The sequence below is a fragment of the Salminus brasiliensis genome, chromosome 3 (assembly GCF_030463535.1).
Source record: "Salminus brasiliensis chromosome 3, fSalBra1.hap2, whole genome shotgun sequence".
In the NCBI taxonomy this organism is placed as follows: domain Eukaryota; kingdom Metazoa; phylum Chordata; class Actinopteri; order Characiformes; family Bryconidae; genus Salminus; species Salminus brasiliensis.
Genome location: NC_132880.1, coordinates 24,422,559 through 24,436,176, shown reverse-complemented (window position 1 = coordinate 24,436,176; position 13,618 = coordinate 24,422,559). Strand labels below are relative to the sequence as shown.

The window sequence follows — 13,618 nt, the reverse complement described above, 5'->3', positions numbered from 1 at the left end:
TTTAGCGTCGTCGCAGTGTCGGCCATGGCCTTTCTTATCACAAGTAGCCTGTGTGTAGCCTGTGTGCGTGTGCTTGTGTCCAGTTAGTCTGTGTGTTTATACGGGCTTTGGCCTTCAATGTGCAAGACCTGTATCTCTCCCGTTTGTAGACTCTTCCTGTGTCTGGATTGGGTGTTTCAGCTGTTAAGTGTCTGTTTATGGATAAATATCTTCATAACTAATAGTTTTTAATGTTGTATATTAGTCATCATCCCCCTCGTTGATGTGTGTTGCTTGCTCCTGTGCCATTGCAGTGTAAAATATGGATGGAATCTCTAAGCACCTTATGGTCTTTGGAGAGTTGCTGCAGTTTCCAGGAAGGCTATGCAATTCATCGAAGAACGTACTATTATTTTTCCCACTCCTACACTCGTAAAAATTAAGGTGCTGCAAAGGGTTCTTAGGGCGATGCCATAGAACAACCACTTTTGTGCTTGTACCTGAGTGGTTCCTCTATGGCATCATTCAATACACCATTTGTAGCCCATTTTTCTTTTTTTGGAGTGTATTTAGAAACCTCTGATTCAGCTACTAATGAGCAGATTTCTGAGTAAATGCATAAAGCTTAGTGTGGCGACCTGTTTTTGTCGTCACCTACAGCTGTGTTTTTCTCAAGCAAGCGTTCACTGGGTGTGTTTTGAGGGCAGTGACCTATTGGGTTCACTTTTTGCGAGATGGTTGTTGTGAGATAGATGTGGCTGTTTAGCCAAGCATGTTAGGGGGTAACTGTTTTGTTTTCCTTCCTTTTGATCGGCCACTCGTTTACCATCGACGCAGTAGCAGGATCCGTGCCTCTGTCTGCTGCTCCACCCCCTGCCCCGCCCCCATTTACACAAACAGCTGCTGGTAATACCGCTGAGGAAATATGCAAAGATTTGGGCACCTCTGGTCAAATTGCTATTCTTGATTTTCTTGATGATCTTGAATAGAAAACACATTTCTGCACATTTTAATACACATTTATTTTGTTGAATGAATGTTACTGTTTATTTTCCAATATGTTAAATTCAGTAAAACAATTCAAATTGTGTTCAAAATGTGCAGATCAGTGCCATTTTACGTTTCCTATAGAGGATTTGTTATTTTTTTTACAGTTCAATCATCAACACGTTTTTGTTGCCCAAACTTTTGCATAAGAAAGTATGGTAAACAAACAAATGCTGTGATTAACTAAAAACAGCACTGTCAGTTTATTTCAGAATCTTGACTACACATACTAAGGGAGTCTTCATATTATTATTTTTTTAATATGTACTTTAAGCAAGACAGTTTCTGCTCTTTGTATTGATTTATTTTGATACAGTATCCATACTTTCACTATAGTACAGTTTCTGCTCTTTTAATTGAGTTAGATTGAGGTACAGTACCCATATTTTCACTATAGTACAGTTTCTGCTCTTTTAATTGAGTTAGATTGAGGTACAGTACCCATACTTTCACTATAGTACAGTTTCTGATCTTTTAATTGAGTTAGATTGTGGTACAGTACCCACACTTTCACTATAGTACAGTTTCTGCTCTTTTAATTGAGTTAGATTGTGGTACAGTATCCATACTTTCACTATAGTACAGTTTCTGCTCTTAGATGTTTCTGCTCTTAGAGTTAGATGATATATTAATTAAAGGGTTTATTGTATGAAATGTATTTATTTGATTTCAACATGCATCAAATTAAGAATCTGAAATAAATCTGCGGGTTTATTAGTGTGCTTTAGCAGTATAGTTTTATAGTCTTTAGATGATTATGTTTCTGCTGCTACAATTATGATGCCACTTGATGCTAATATCATATAAAGTAGACAACTAGACAACAAAATAGAATAGTGCTTAGAATAGATAACAGAACTGTGCGCGATAACATGAAGAAGGATAGCACTGGCTAGCTGGGTAGCGTCATTTGCCTGTTGACATATTGCTTCTCTTTCATTTCCACTCACGTCACTTTCTTGTGTATAACTGTATCACCTTCTTTCCTTTGCCCTTCCTGTTCATCTTTTGCTTTCATTACTGTGTGAAGCACCTCCACCCGTCGCACAACCTGTCACTGGTAATGGAAAACCTACCATAGCCGTCTCGTAGAAAGACTGTGATTACCATTTAACGCATCAGTAAATATTAAATACGGTATTTAATGGTCTATACATATTAAAAAGTTTTATGTAAAAACTAGTAATCTGTGTTGGGACACACTGGCAAAATATACATCATCTCATGCATGTCATTATGTTGTTTGTCTCATCATCCCCTTTTTCTTTGTGTTTTTGTCTTTTCATTGTCTGCTCTCAACTTCCTCTGTCCTTCATCATCACAACTCCAACAGGGCCGGAGCCTCCTGCACATGCCCCACCCCTTACATCAGCACCTGTCCCTAACCACACCCCTGCACCACCTGCACCAGCCCCTGCCCCTCCACCACCTGTACCCACCCCTGCTTCAACCACACTCGCACCTGCACCTGCCCCTTCCCCCGAACCAGCACCAGCATCTGCCACTGCACCAGCACCAGCCCCTCCTCCAGCTCCACAGCCTCCTGTGCCAGGTGTGTCACTTTGAAGTGGCTTCATCGAAGTAGAGTAGAGAAATGATGTTTAAAAAAATGTGCGTATTTATCGAATTCAATTTTTAAAAAAAGAAGAAAAATAAGAATAAATACCAATTAAATAATAATATTAACACATTTAAGTCATAAGGAAGTTAAAGGGAGTCTTTAAAAAAGTCATCCTGAACAGTGTGATATGCTCAGATATCCTCCACCTTCCATCGTCTGTGGTTGAAGGCGCTAAATCTACCCAGGCATCACCAGAACATCTTTACCAGGAGGAATGGCTAATAAAGCTACAGTGAAGAAGACATGCCGGGTCTTTGCAAGTCGGGTAACTTAGATTAGCCCTTATGCTAACTGAGTGCTTGTGAGTAGTATGATGCATGACAATCACCTGACGTGTCCACTTCACCAGAGCTTCAAAATGAAGCCATTCCTCTGGGTAAGGATGTTTTGGTGTTGATTTCCCCTCCATAAGGCCGTAAGACCAGATGTATGAACATTCGGGTGGATGTTTTCAATGGAGCACCTTCAACCATAGATGCAGGTCGAATTCTCGTTAGAATATGGCGCCCCACAGCAGCTTCAATCTTCGGGCTAGTTAGTTTGCTCTAAATAATGTTAAATAGCCTATTGGACTGTTGGGTTAGCATTGCTAGCCACTTGATGACCAGTGTCCACAGCAGTAGCCTACTTTAGACTGCATTCACTATGAATACGATATGGCCGTAAGTAGGCGTAAGTAGGCGTGGTGGAATAAGATGGGTATGGTAACAAGACAGTCACTTACATTCTTAAAAATCGAGATGTTACAAAAGATTCTTTAAGAGATGTTAAAGAAGAACCCCTTTTTGGGTCTCTTGATGTAAGGGTTCTTTACCATTTTAAAGGTTTTTCACAATTCCACATCTCTATTACAAACATGGTTCTATATTAAACCCAAAAGGGGTTTCTCTATAGCATCTCTCAAAGAACTGTGTTTGAAAAAAAGGCATTTTTATGAAGAAAAAAAAAAGTTTTTGCTTGTTACTTGCGGATTCAGGAGACATTACACTGATATTACAAAAAAAAAAGAAAAAAAGTTTGTGGACACCCCTTCTAATGAATGCATTGATCTACTTTGAGTTGCACCCATCATTGACACAGATGTGCAAATGCACACAAGTGCAGCTTGTCTAGTCTCCGTAGAGAAGTACTGCCAGGGGAATAGGACTCTTGCTGGACCAGATAAACGTGAACCTGTTGCCCCAGCTTTGAGCTGTGGAGCAGTGGAACCGTGTTCTCTGGAATGATGATGGTGCTCCATCTAATACTTTTGGGATGTGTTGGGGAGTTGGGGATGAGGTGGGGTGGTGATCATCCGTCCAACATCCTGCAGTGGTAAATGCATTTAAATAATTAGCAATGCCCTACAATTCCCTGGACAGTAGACAGTCACGGTAAATGGTGTCCCAATACTTTTAAAAAACAGTGTATTTGGAATTTGAATAAATTTATTAGCATTTTTTTCTTCCCTTATGTGTGAATTTGAGTCTATGTGTGGTTAATGGCCTTTATCTGAGTTCTGTGCTTTCCATACTGTGTCACCGTAACACACCATTTCTTGCCTAACACTTGACTGTGTCTGTGTGTGCGTTGTTTTGAACACCATAAGAAACTGAGGAGAAGCCTGTGGCTCCCCCACCTGTCAATGGGAGGAAAGGCAAGTGAACAAACCCCGCGTGTGCTTGTGTGTGTGTGTGTGTGTGACATAGTGGTGTGATTCTCTGCTCTTATTAAGAAACAGCGTAATAAAGGACTTGTGTTCTTGAATTTGCTTCATACTATGCGATACAGTTGTTTTACACAGCTGTCACTAGAAATATAGCCGTTAGTTCAGTAAATAGGATGGATTATTGATCAAGTTATGCTCAGAAGTGCGTTACAGGTGGTAATGTTGGGGAAGGGTGGGGGTGGTCGTTTTTAAATGTGGTCATTTGTTTCAGTCTAAAATTTAGATGAGTTCAATGAGCACAGACTGTTTACCATCATTGACCAGAAGAGGGCGCCACGGTTACAAAAAAAAAAGACTACTGTGAGTTAGGATAGGCCAGAAGTGTTGTTTGCTGTCTTTGTCTTTGCTGGTGCTTTCATAGTAGGTAGCAGGCAAGGTGTGACATGCTAATGTGATTTGGAGTGATGACTGGTGATGTTAAAGTTTTGGCATGACCGTACTGGTAGCATCAGCATCTGCAGAACACGTTACACTCTTATAAAGAAAGGTGCTTCAAATGGTCCTTTGAGAGACGCTATAGAAGAGCCACACTTTCAAGAGATTGACATTCATATGTCTGCATTGCAAACATGGTTCTGTATGGAACCAAAAGTGGATTCTACTGTGGCGTCGCTCAAAGAGCCTGTATTTTTAAGAGGAGTGTTTCATGTGTCCCACTGTTTCTTTTTGTGTTGGAACATCAGAAGTGACGTGGGAAGACCAGCAGAAGAAAGCCTCTGGTATGGAATCGGAACCCAAGCTTTGGCCCCTAGGGCCTGTTAGTGAGCCCAGTTTGCCTGTGCTGTGTCTCTTTCAGTCTCTTTAGTGCTGTGCAGTGCTGTGCTTTAGTGTGTCTCCTGCAGTGTATCGCTGTAGTCTCAGATTCACTAGAGCTCCAGTGTGATTACGTTGTTAGGGCTGTCAAAAATGAACGCATCATAAACTCATTAATGCAGTCAATTATTAACACTGCCAAAAGGTGTTGTGAAAAAACACCTTTCGAAAGCATTCATAGCAGTGCAGGCTGAAGTCGGGCTGCACACTTTACACCTTTAGCATCTTTGGCAGGCCACCTTGCACAGCGCTCACAGAAGATCTGTGGATTAAGGTCGCTTAACCCATTCATTTAATATACCGTGGCATGCAAAAGTTTGGGCACCCCTTTGTTGCCGTGAATAGCTGAGTGAGTAGAAGATTAGCTGATTTCCAGGACGCATAATGATACCTTCGCTGGATTCTCACCAACAAGTTCAGCATTAGGAGTTTTCGAAAAAAAAAGGCTTCTACTGTAGGGTAATTGTCATGAACACACCACACAATCTTCAGTGGACTACCTTAAGAGGTGCAAGCTGAAGGTTTTGCCATGGCCCTCGCAAGTCTCATGACCGAAACTTCATCGTAAATCGGCGGATAGAGCTCAAAAGAGGCTGTGCAGCAAGACGCCCCAAGAAATTCACAGAACTAGAAGCTTTTTGCAAGGATGAAAATCTGGCCAGACAAGGAAGCATTTACAAACTGTGATGCTTGCCAAAGGAGGTCGAACTATGTACGGACATAGCATGATGTCCGAACTTTTTACTTTTTTTGTTATTTCGAAACTGTAAGAGATGAAAACAATGAAAGGAATGTTTAAAATATGTAAGAAATGCACCAATTTGTCCCAATTCTCAGCAAATATGAGGACCCTGGATATTTAGCTTGACATCACTGCTTTAATAACCGGCATGGATCTCAAAACATATGAGCCATACTGGTGTAGAGCTGCCCAGGGGAAGAATAAACATGTACAAGTCAGTCCATTCTTGCTCAGGTTTTCGCTCCACTTTTTTTTTCTAGAGCACGCCATCTGAATTAACTTCCCCCGACTGCTCTGCTTTCCCCTCCTACCATTTTCTCAGCTCTTCCCTGCATGTCATCATTATGCAGTTGGTCTGTGAGTTTCCTGGGCCACTAAACCTGTACCGTACCATAAAGGCTAGAGAAGTTACGCCGGGAAAAATAAACGCTCCGTCAAAATGAAATAGTTCTCAATACTTCAGCGGTTATATATGCTGGACAGCGTCTGGGCCCAGATCCAGATTGCACTCCAACTATTAGTTGTTGTCCTCTTATCTATGCAGTTACTAAGAGGAACATGCAGCCGCTGCTGCTCCCACTGCACTGTGCTCTGCCCCCCGCTACCCCATTCATCGTTGGTTGGTTTCTGACCCCAGCACTGCTGTCGTCCAGATACTGTATTAATGGGTGGTAGTTCAGTGTCTCACAAGTGTTGCTGTCTTCGCGAACGTCCTCTGACACAGTAAGACTCGATGTGTGCAGAGTGTGGTTATTATTAGCTCTCAGGGCTGGATATTCGTGCTCAGGACCGTTGACTCATGTGCCAACCGATGAGCAGGCAGTTAGACCGTAGGGCTAGGATTCACAGCTCTAGAGTGGCACAACTGTCTAACTGCCTGCTTGTCAAGAGACAGGAGATCGTAAGTTTGAATCCCATCGACACCACAGACAGGTGACAGACAATAGGTCTGTTCATATGTGCTTACTTACTAAGAGAACCTGCTCACTCCCTCACTCCCTACATGGGCAGGGCAGGAAGGAATCACACTGCAACAGAAGGGGCCTAATTAAGGAAGGAAGATGAGCAGAGGAGCAGGAGTGACTGGAGCACACAGAGACGTTACCCGACGTGGCCCATCTCCCACTAATGACACATGCAGTGTTGTGACCATGTGGAAAAAAACACACACTAACCGCTTCCTCCCTGCTGTAGAGAGCCACATTAGTGAGCACTAATGGAGTGTTTGTCATTCGCCTGGGCTGCTAGATGGCAGTCTGGGGTAGAGACTCCCGTGTTTTGGAGGCTCCCATGTTAGTGACTACAGTTCTGTTTCAATGCTGCTGTGCTTTCAAAGCCTTTTCCGCTATAGTGCTTTCCTCTGGCATCTCTCTGAAGCGTAGTCTGGACATACAGTGTGTTTAGCTGTCATGGAGTGGGGAGTGCAGTTAACATGCATGCGTTGTTTTTTTTTGGGGGGGGGGGGTTTGGGGTGCGTTTCTCATCACCAGGGCTCAGAAATGGAATAATAGATTCTGTCGACTCGAGCAGAACTAATATTTGAACTATTGTTGTATTTGTCTTTTAACCTCAACAAAAAAAGGCCAAAAGTTTGGGCACCATTTCAGCTCTCGGGTAGCTTTTTGCAATGTAAAGCTTCAGCCCCTACTTAGCTTGTTAGGCTAGTTCACAGTCTAGGTTAGGAAAGGCCAGGGGATGCAAATTTCTCCTCAAGCCATGGGCTCCTATAAGCATCTGCCTAGCACCGGCACCATGAAAATAATTGTTGCCTACAGAGGTAGCGGGTAGCTAGCGGTTAGCCGTTTCCCCATTTTGTAATCTAATTATTAAATGACAGTTAACAGGAGTGTTGGAAACCAAGTGAGTGTTCCTCAAGACCAAGAAAACGCTCAGAGAGGAAGATTTAGCAGACCCTGGAGTGGTCTAAACGGGACCTTCATCTAAGCATGAACAGAACTAATTCTGGAAGCAAACTTTACACTGTTTGGGGTACAGAATTATGAAAAATCCACAAAAGTCTCCCTCAAGAGATGCAAGCTGAAGGTTTTGTCATCTTTAGCTATATGTCTTTTGGAAATTAGGCCATCTGTTACTGCCTTAACTGTCCACAGTAACAGAAATGTTGAGTGGGGTGCCCAAACTTTATACAGGTAGCTGTATTAAGCTACCTAGGAAATGACACAATAATTTGCATAATTAAATAATCCAGATGTGATGTTGTTGCAGAAACATGAGGTAAACCATGCATAATTTGCGAGTGGATCACACTGAATAAATTCATTTTAGGCCTCATTCATCAGCATCTTCTGAAGATGTAATACTATGTAATGTAATATGGGATATATAGGATATATATGTAATGTAATATCTTCTGAATGTCATACCAGTGAATGAGGCCCATTGTTATTAACCAAGATCCCCAGCAAAATACCATTCGTTTCCATTTCTGAGTCCTCGTTTCTTGACCCGGTTCAGAGCCCTGTTTTTAGCTGTGTTGCTGCTTAAGTGTGTGTTTTTGTCTTTGTTTTGCCCTCATTTCATGTCTCATCTTCACCACCATCTCTACTGTGGCAGTAGAGGCAGTGACAGAGAATGGAGATGCAGGTATTGTCCAGGTTCCTTGTGTCTGCAGTCCTTGATGAAAGCTCTTGGAATATTTGTGTGTGTGTGTGTGTTATGTGACGAATGGGACATGGTATGCAGAAACTTCCACACAGGTAATGGCAAAGAAACCTCAGACCTATTGGCTGAAAAAATAAGTGTAAAGGCCTTTATGTGTTATATCACACTCCTGGGTGTAGCACTGTGATCTTGCATCTGACAGAGCATCTGAAGAATCCAAGGCAGTTCGTTTATTGATTGAGTTAAACGGAACAGGATGATTAAAGTGGAACTGGCTTCAGAAAGCTCAACTCTGTCTGCTTTCACCTCACGCCTTTGCTGGTTGGTTTCTATGGTAATGGAGGTAGAAGTTAAAGTGCCTTAGAAAACTCGTGCAGCTGTTATGAAGGGAATATGTAGGACAGGAGGAGAGTGGGTACCGCATGTACGTATGTTATTCAGTTATGCAGTGGTCTGACATTGCTTGAATCGATAAGCTTTGATTAGAAAGATGCTGATGTTTAGTAATAAATTGTTATCTTAGACTCTTTAGAACATCGGTTCTGTATCCAGCCAGTTGAAGTTCCTCTCTGCTTTCACAAGCTCCCACTACCCCAGGGTTCTCACATTGTAGGCCTGCAGGGCTGGTGTCCAACACAGTTCGGTGGTTTGCCTGCTCACACTCACCTCGTTTAACTCCTCTGTTACTTGCCAAGTGTTTGAAAAGGGATATCAGCAAACTGTGCATGACACCATCCTTCCAAGAACAGGGGCCAGATTTGGAGAATCTTAAGATTCTCCAAGACACTAAGAAGGTCATAAGCATGGGCTCATAAGCGTAGAGAAATTATGAAGAAATTATTCATAATTTCTCTACGTCAGAGTCATGATGTGTCCTTAAAGCACAGAATTGTTCACAGCTCTGCTCTTATAATGATGAATCCCATTGTATCCCATTGCAAAACAAACGGCCAAAACACTTTTACCAGCCTGAAACACTTTTACAAACGACCAAAACACTTTTATTAGCCCGAAACACTTTTACAAACGGCCGAAACACTTTTACCAGCCTGAAACACTTTAACAAACGGCCGAAGCACTTTTACAAATGACTGAAACACTTTTACAAACGGCCGAAACACTAACAAATGACGAAACACTTTTACAAATGGTGGAAACACTTTCACCAGCCCAAAACACTTTTACAAGCGATCAAACCGGTTTTACAAACGCACTTCCCAGCCACCGTAAATAAGACCCAGTGTTTTTAAATGCAATATCTCAAAAAAGCTTAAGTTGAGTTCTTAGATATTGTCTGAAGAAAGATTTTGTTTTGTTTTTGCTGTTTTCTTAAACTTTTAAAAACATAAATTTTCTGATGTAGCCATTTGCAACATAGAACAGTAAGCCATCATATTTCTTATGTAGACATTATTTATTTATTTATTATATTATTCAACTTTATAATCTGATCCTTACCTTCTCAACTACAAGTGAGAGGCGATTGGAAGGTTGATGACATTTTAGAACGTATGTTTTACTTCTTAAAAGTTATTGTAAAAGTAAGAAATAGCTCATCCAAAAAAAATTCTTAAGACCTTCTGTGAAGCTGGGAATCCTGGAATCCTGTACTACGCCCTAGTCCCATGATTTACTTGCTTTTTATGATGTTAGTACAGTTATTTTACAGTATTAAGCTCCTTCACAGCTGACGGTAGTGTTACAGGTCCTGGCGTGTAACTTGGACAAAAATGTGATTTCTTAATAATAAATATAATAAGTTAATAATAAGAGCCCATTGCATTGTTTGTTCTGTAAACCCTCAGTGGGCTTGTTTGCTGTCTAAGCATTTTTTTTTCTTTTCTGTTGACATGCATTTTTTTATTATTTATTTATTTTTTTTATAAATGTGACCCGATTCCTTAATGCACTGTTAGGAAAGCCATATCCACTGCCTTTACTCAACTGTGTCTCTCTCTTTCTGCAGGTTCTTTGAAGGATCCGTCTAGGGTACGTACTCTCTGGACTGCATTTCATATTCATTTGTTTTTCAGATTTTATTTCTTACAGAAATGTTTTGCTGATTCAAAATGCACAACATTCAAAATGTTTGATATTGAACAAATCTCAAACAATTTCTTGACCAAGCACTTCTGATTCCTCAGCATAGTTCCAGCATAAGCTCAGTTTACGTCACTTACATTGAAGTCAATCAAACTCAGCGTGTTAACACAGTCCAGGTTGCTTATTAAGAATTTACAAGAACAGTGCAGTGCACAGAACGTCCAGCCTGATCTATTATTAGAGTAGGGTAAACCGTGGTGGTCATATTTACAGTGAGTTTATAAGCATGTCTGGATCCAGGCTCCTGCTCTGTGTCATCAGTGGAAAAGAAACTGACACACTCAACAGAACTGGGACGCAGTGCCAGCTGTACAGTAGCTTTTTCTTCTAAGGGTTACCAGGGGTTAAAGTAATACTTGAGTGAAGAATCAGATGAACGTGATCAACAGAAGATGCGAAGCTAGTGCTGCTTACAAATGCCGGACTTAGACACCGTCACCACTCTCATCTCATTTTATGATTTTTTAGCTTTGTTTATGTAGCTTTTAAATGGATTTTTGAAGCAAATACATGCATGTTTTGGGTCTGAGACTTTCAGAGATGATATTAGTGACAATTCGGGTCCAGTGTTCATAAGCATCACTAGCCTAACGTCTCCCGTTCTAAACTCAAGAAGCACGCGTCAGATATCAGACATGTCTTAGCTGATGGGCTGCATCTTGAGTGAGTGATAAATCGTTCATTTTGATTTCTCTCTTAATCATGACTTCAGTGCCTTCAGCCAGGACGCGGCAGATTCAACACCTCCTTGATTGGATTCTTGATTAGTGATTCTGGCACCTCCTTCGCATGTTAAATACATTCATGTGACTGAGAATGACAGTAAAGACGAATTTAAATGATATTTCACACACGCCATTCTTACATTCACCACTACTGCTGCGGCCGTTCTTTCTGTAAAGAGCTCAGTAACAGTAACATTAATCAGCATAAAAAAGACTTGGAAGATGGGTTCTTAGATGCTTGAATTCATGTCAGGACCCAAGTACTAAGGTAGTGTTTGTCCCGAGAGCCACCAGATATTTTGTGAAATCACAGCTATACTGAACCACAATGAGACATACTATATGAAGCCCAGCTCTTATTTAAAATCAGAAATAGACATTGATGCAGCTTCCTTAGGAATGACCCACTCATCTCCACGATCCACTGTTTGATAGCTTGAGTTATTACGTGGAGTTATATCATATATGATTTTTTGGGAGATGGACCACGTCTCAACTCGTCGTCCTTTCTCCTCCAAGTAGAAACCCTCTACTCTCACGCCTCTCAACGCACCCACCACCCTGTCTTCTTCCTTCTTCCATGCTTCTTCTTCACTTCTGAGTTCACCCCCCCCCCCCCAGCTTGTGCCAGCTCCAGATATTTTGCCTTCTAGATGTCTCTGATGAGTGTCTTAGAGGCAACGGATCTGAACAGTTTGCGAATAACAGCCGAGACAGAACTGAGGGTCTAGCGATTTGCCTTTTATCTAGGGGTTTTCTAAGTAGTTTTTATCTAGTGAAGTATAAGTAGTGCGAACACAGCATCAGTTAAACCATTTCCAAAGCTGTACTTAAGGAGTCCACTACTTTTACACATCACTCAAAAACAAAGGTGCTTCAAATGGTTGTGTTTGGAACCCCTGTTGGTTTCATAAAGATCCATGTTTGTAATTCAGATGCGTGAGTGTAAAGAACCTTTTAAATGTTTAACCCTCGGGAGTCTGAGTCTCGGGAGTCTGAGAACCTTTTAAATGTTTAACCCTCGTTAACCCACCTTAATTTTTAAGAGTCAGCTGATATAAACATGGCCTTACATTTGACTTTTTGGACATTTTTGACTCTACACTTTTTGTTTTGACTTGAAAAATGCCCAAAAAAGGCCAAAATACAGGGGATGCTTTTTCTTCTTCCACAAAACAAGAGCCAAAACAAATTTAACAAATTCAGATCATAATAAACCTTCTCCTCGTCTACCTACAGACACTAATGAGGAAGAGACTGAAAGATTACAAGCACAAGAGTAAGAAATGTGCCGCACGCGCAGCCTGTTTCCAGCGATACCTTAAACATTCAGCAGCTGCACTGCTTACAGTTCTGTGTGAATGGCAGTCAGAGAGTTTCTGCAGCTTCTGTATTTTGAGCGTGACCTTCACAAGGCTCCTGTGGGTTCGTGTTTTCGGCTCAGGCGTCTGTTTGCTGGCGTGTGTGTGTGTGTGCAGGTTGGAGTGCTCAATCTGTTCCTCTGGGTTATATAAAGCATCAGGTTTCTGTCAGCTCTATGCTGCGTGTTCCCAAGACGCTTCATGATATGTACAACAACAAAGATTAATGCAGGGCTGATAGCACGCAGGAGGCAGAGCGCTGCCTCTGAAGTTCGGAGTTATGCAACTCGTCCCGCTCGCTCTCTCTCTCCGAGTGCAGAGAGGAATGTGCGGACGTGTTCGGGAGGTTTAAGCAACTCCTGTGCGCCGTACGTCACAGTTTGTCACACCATGTCAAGAATTCATCCGTGATCTCTTTATTTTCTCATCCTCCCTCTCATCGTGTCTAGGTCTGCGGTCGTTCTTCAGGGTCTGCCCCATTAGGATCAAAATTGTGTTGTTTATCAGTGAGAACTAGAAGAACACAGTGCCTCTAATAAAGATATAGACTTTCTGAAGCATTGTAACGGTTACAGCTACAATGTTGTAAATCCAGTGTTCTTCAATTGGTTTGGCTTGGGCTACTTAGCATAGTGACATATTTTATATCGTTGCTGTCTCGCAACATTCTTGTGACAAATCTTTGCTGTTTTTGTCTTTTTGACATCTCTTGAATTTGATTGAATTCTGTGTTATCCCATAGATAATAGAAATGTCAAGAAACATTGAATTTAATGCGCCGGCACTTTCGTAGACTTTTAGGGTTAAAGAACCACCGGTTGCTGTAAAGTTTTTGGTAAAGTTCTTTACCAATTCTTGATGGGCTCTAGTAATGTTTAAACCGTGTCATATGTCATA

General features: G+C 41.5%; 1 protein-coding gene across 8 annotated transcripts in view; it reads left to right on the top strand.

Annotated features, from left to right (window-relative positions):
• Nucleotides 1-13,618, top strand: part of rims2b (regulating synaptic membrane exocytosis 2b) — a 151,009-nt gene that overhangs the window by 101,817 nt on the left and 35,574 nt on the right. For 6 of the 8 annotated variants that reach the window (XM_072675652.1, XM_072675648.1, XM_072675653.1 and 3 more), the window contains 3 exons: nt 4,236-4,283; nt 5,039-5,074; nt 10,499-10,521. In XM_072675652.1, coding sequence (XP_072531753.1) covers nt 4,236-4,283; nt 5,039-5,074; nt 10,499-10,521 — 107 coding nt within the window. The remainder of the gene's footprint in view (nt 1-4,235; nt 4,284-5,038; nt 5,075-10,498; nt 10,522-13,618) is intronic. The other 2 variants (XM_072675649.1, XM_072675650.1) reach the window with 2 other exon arrangements.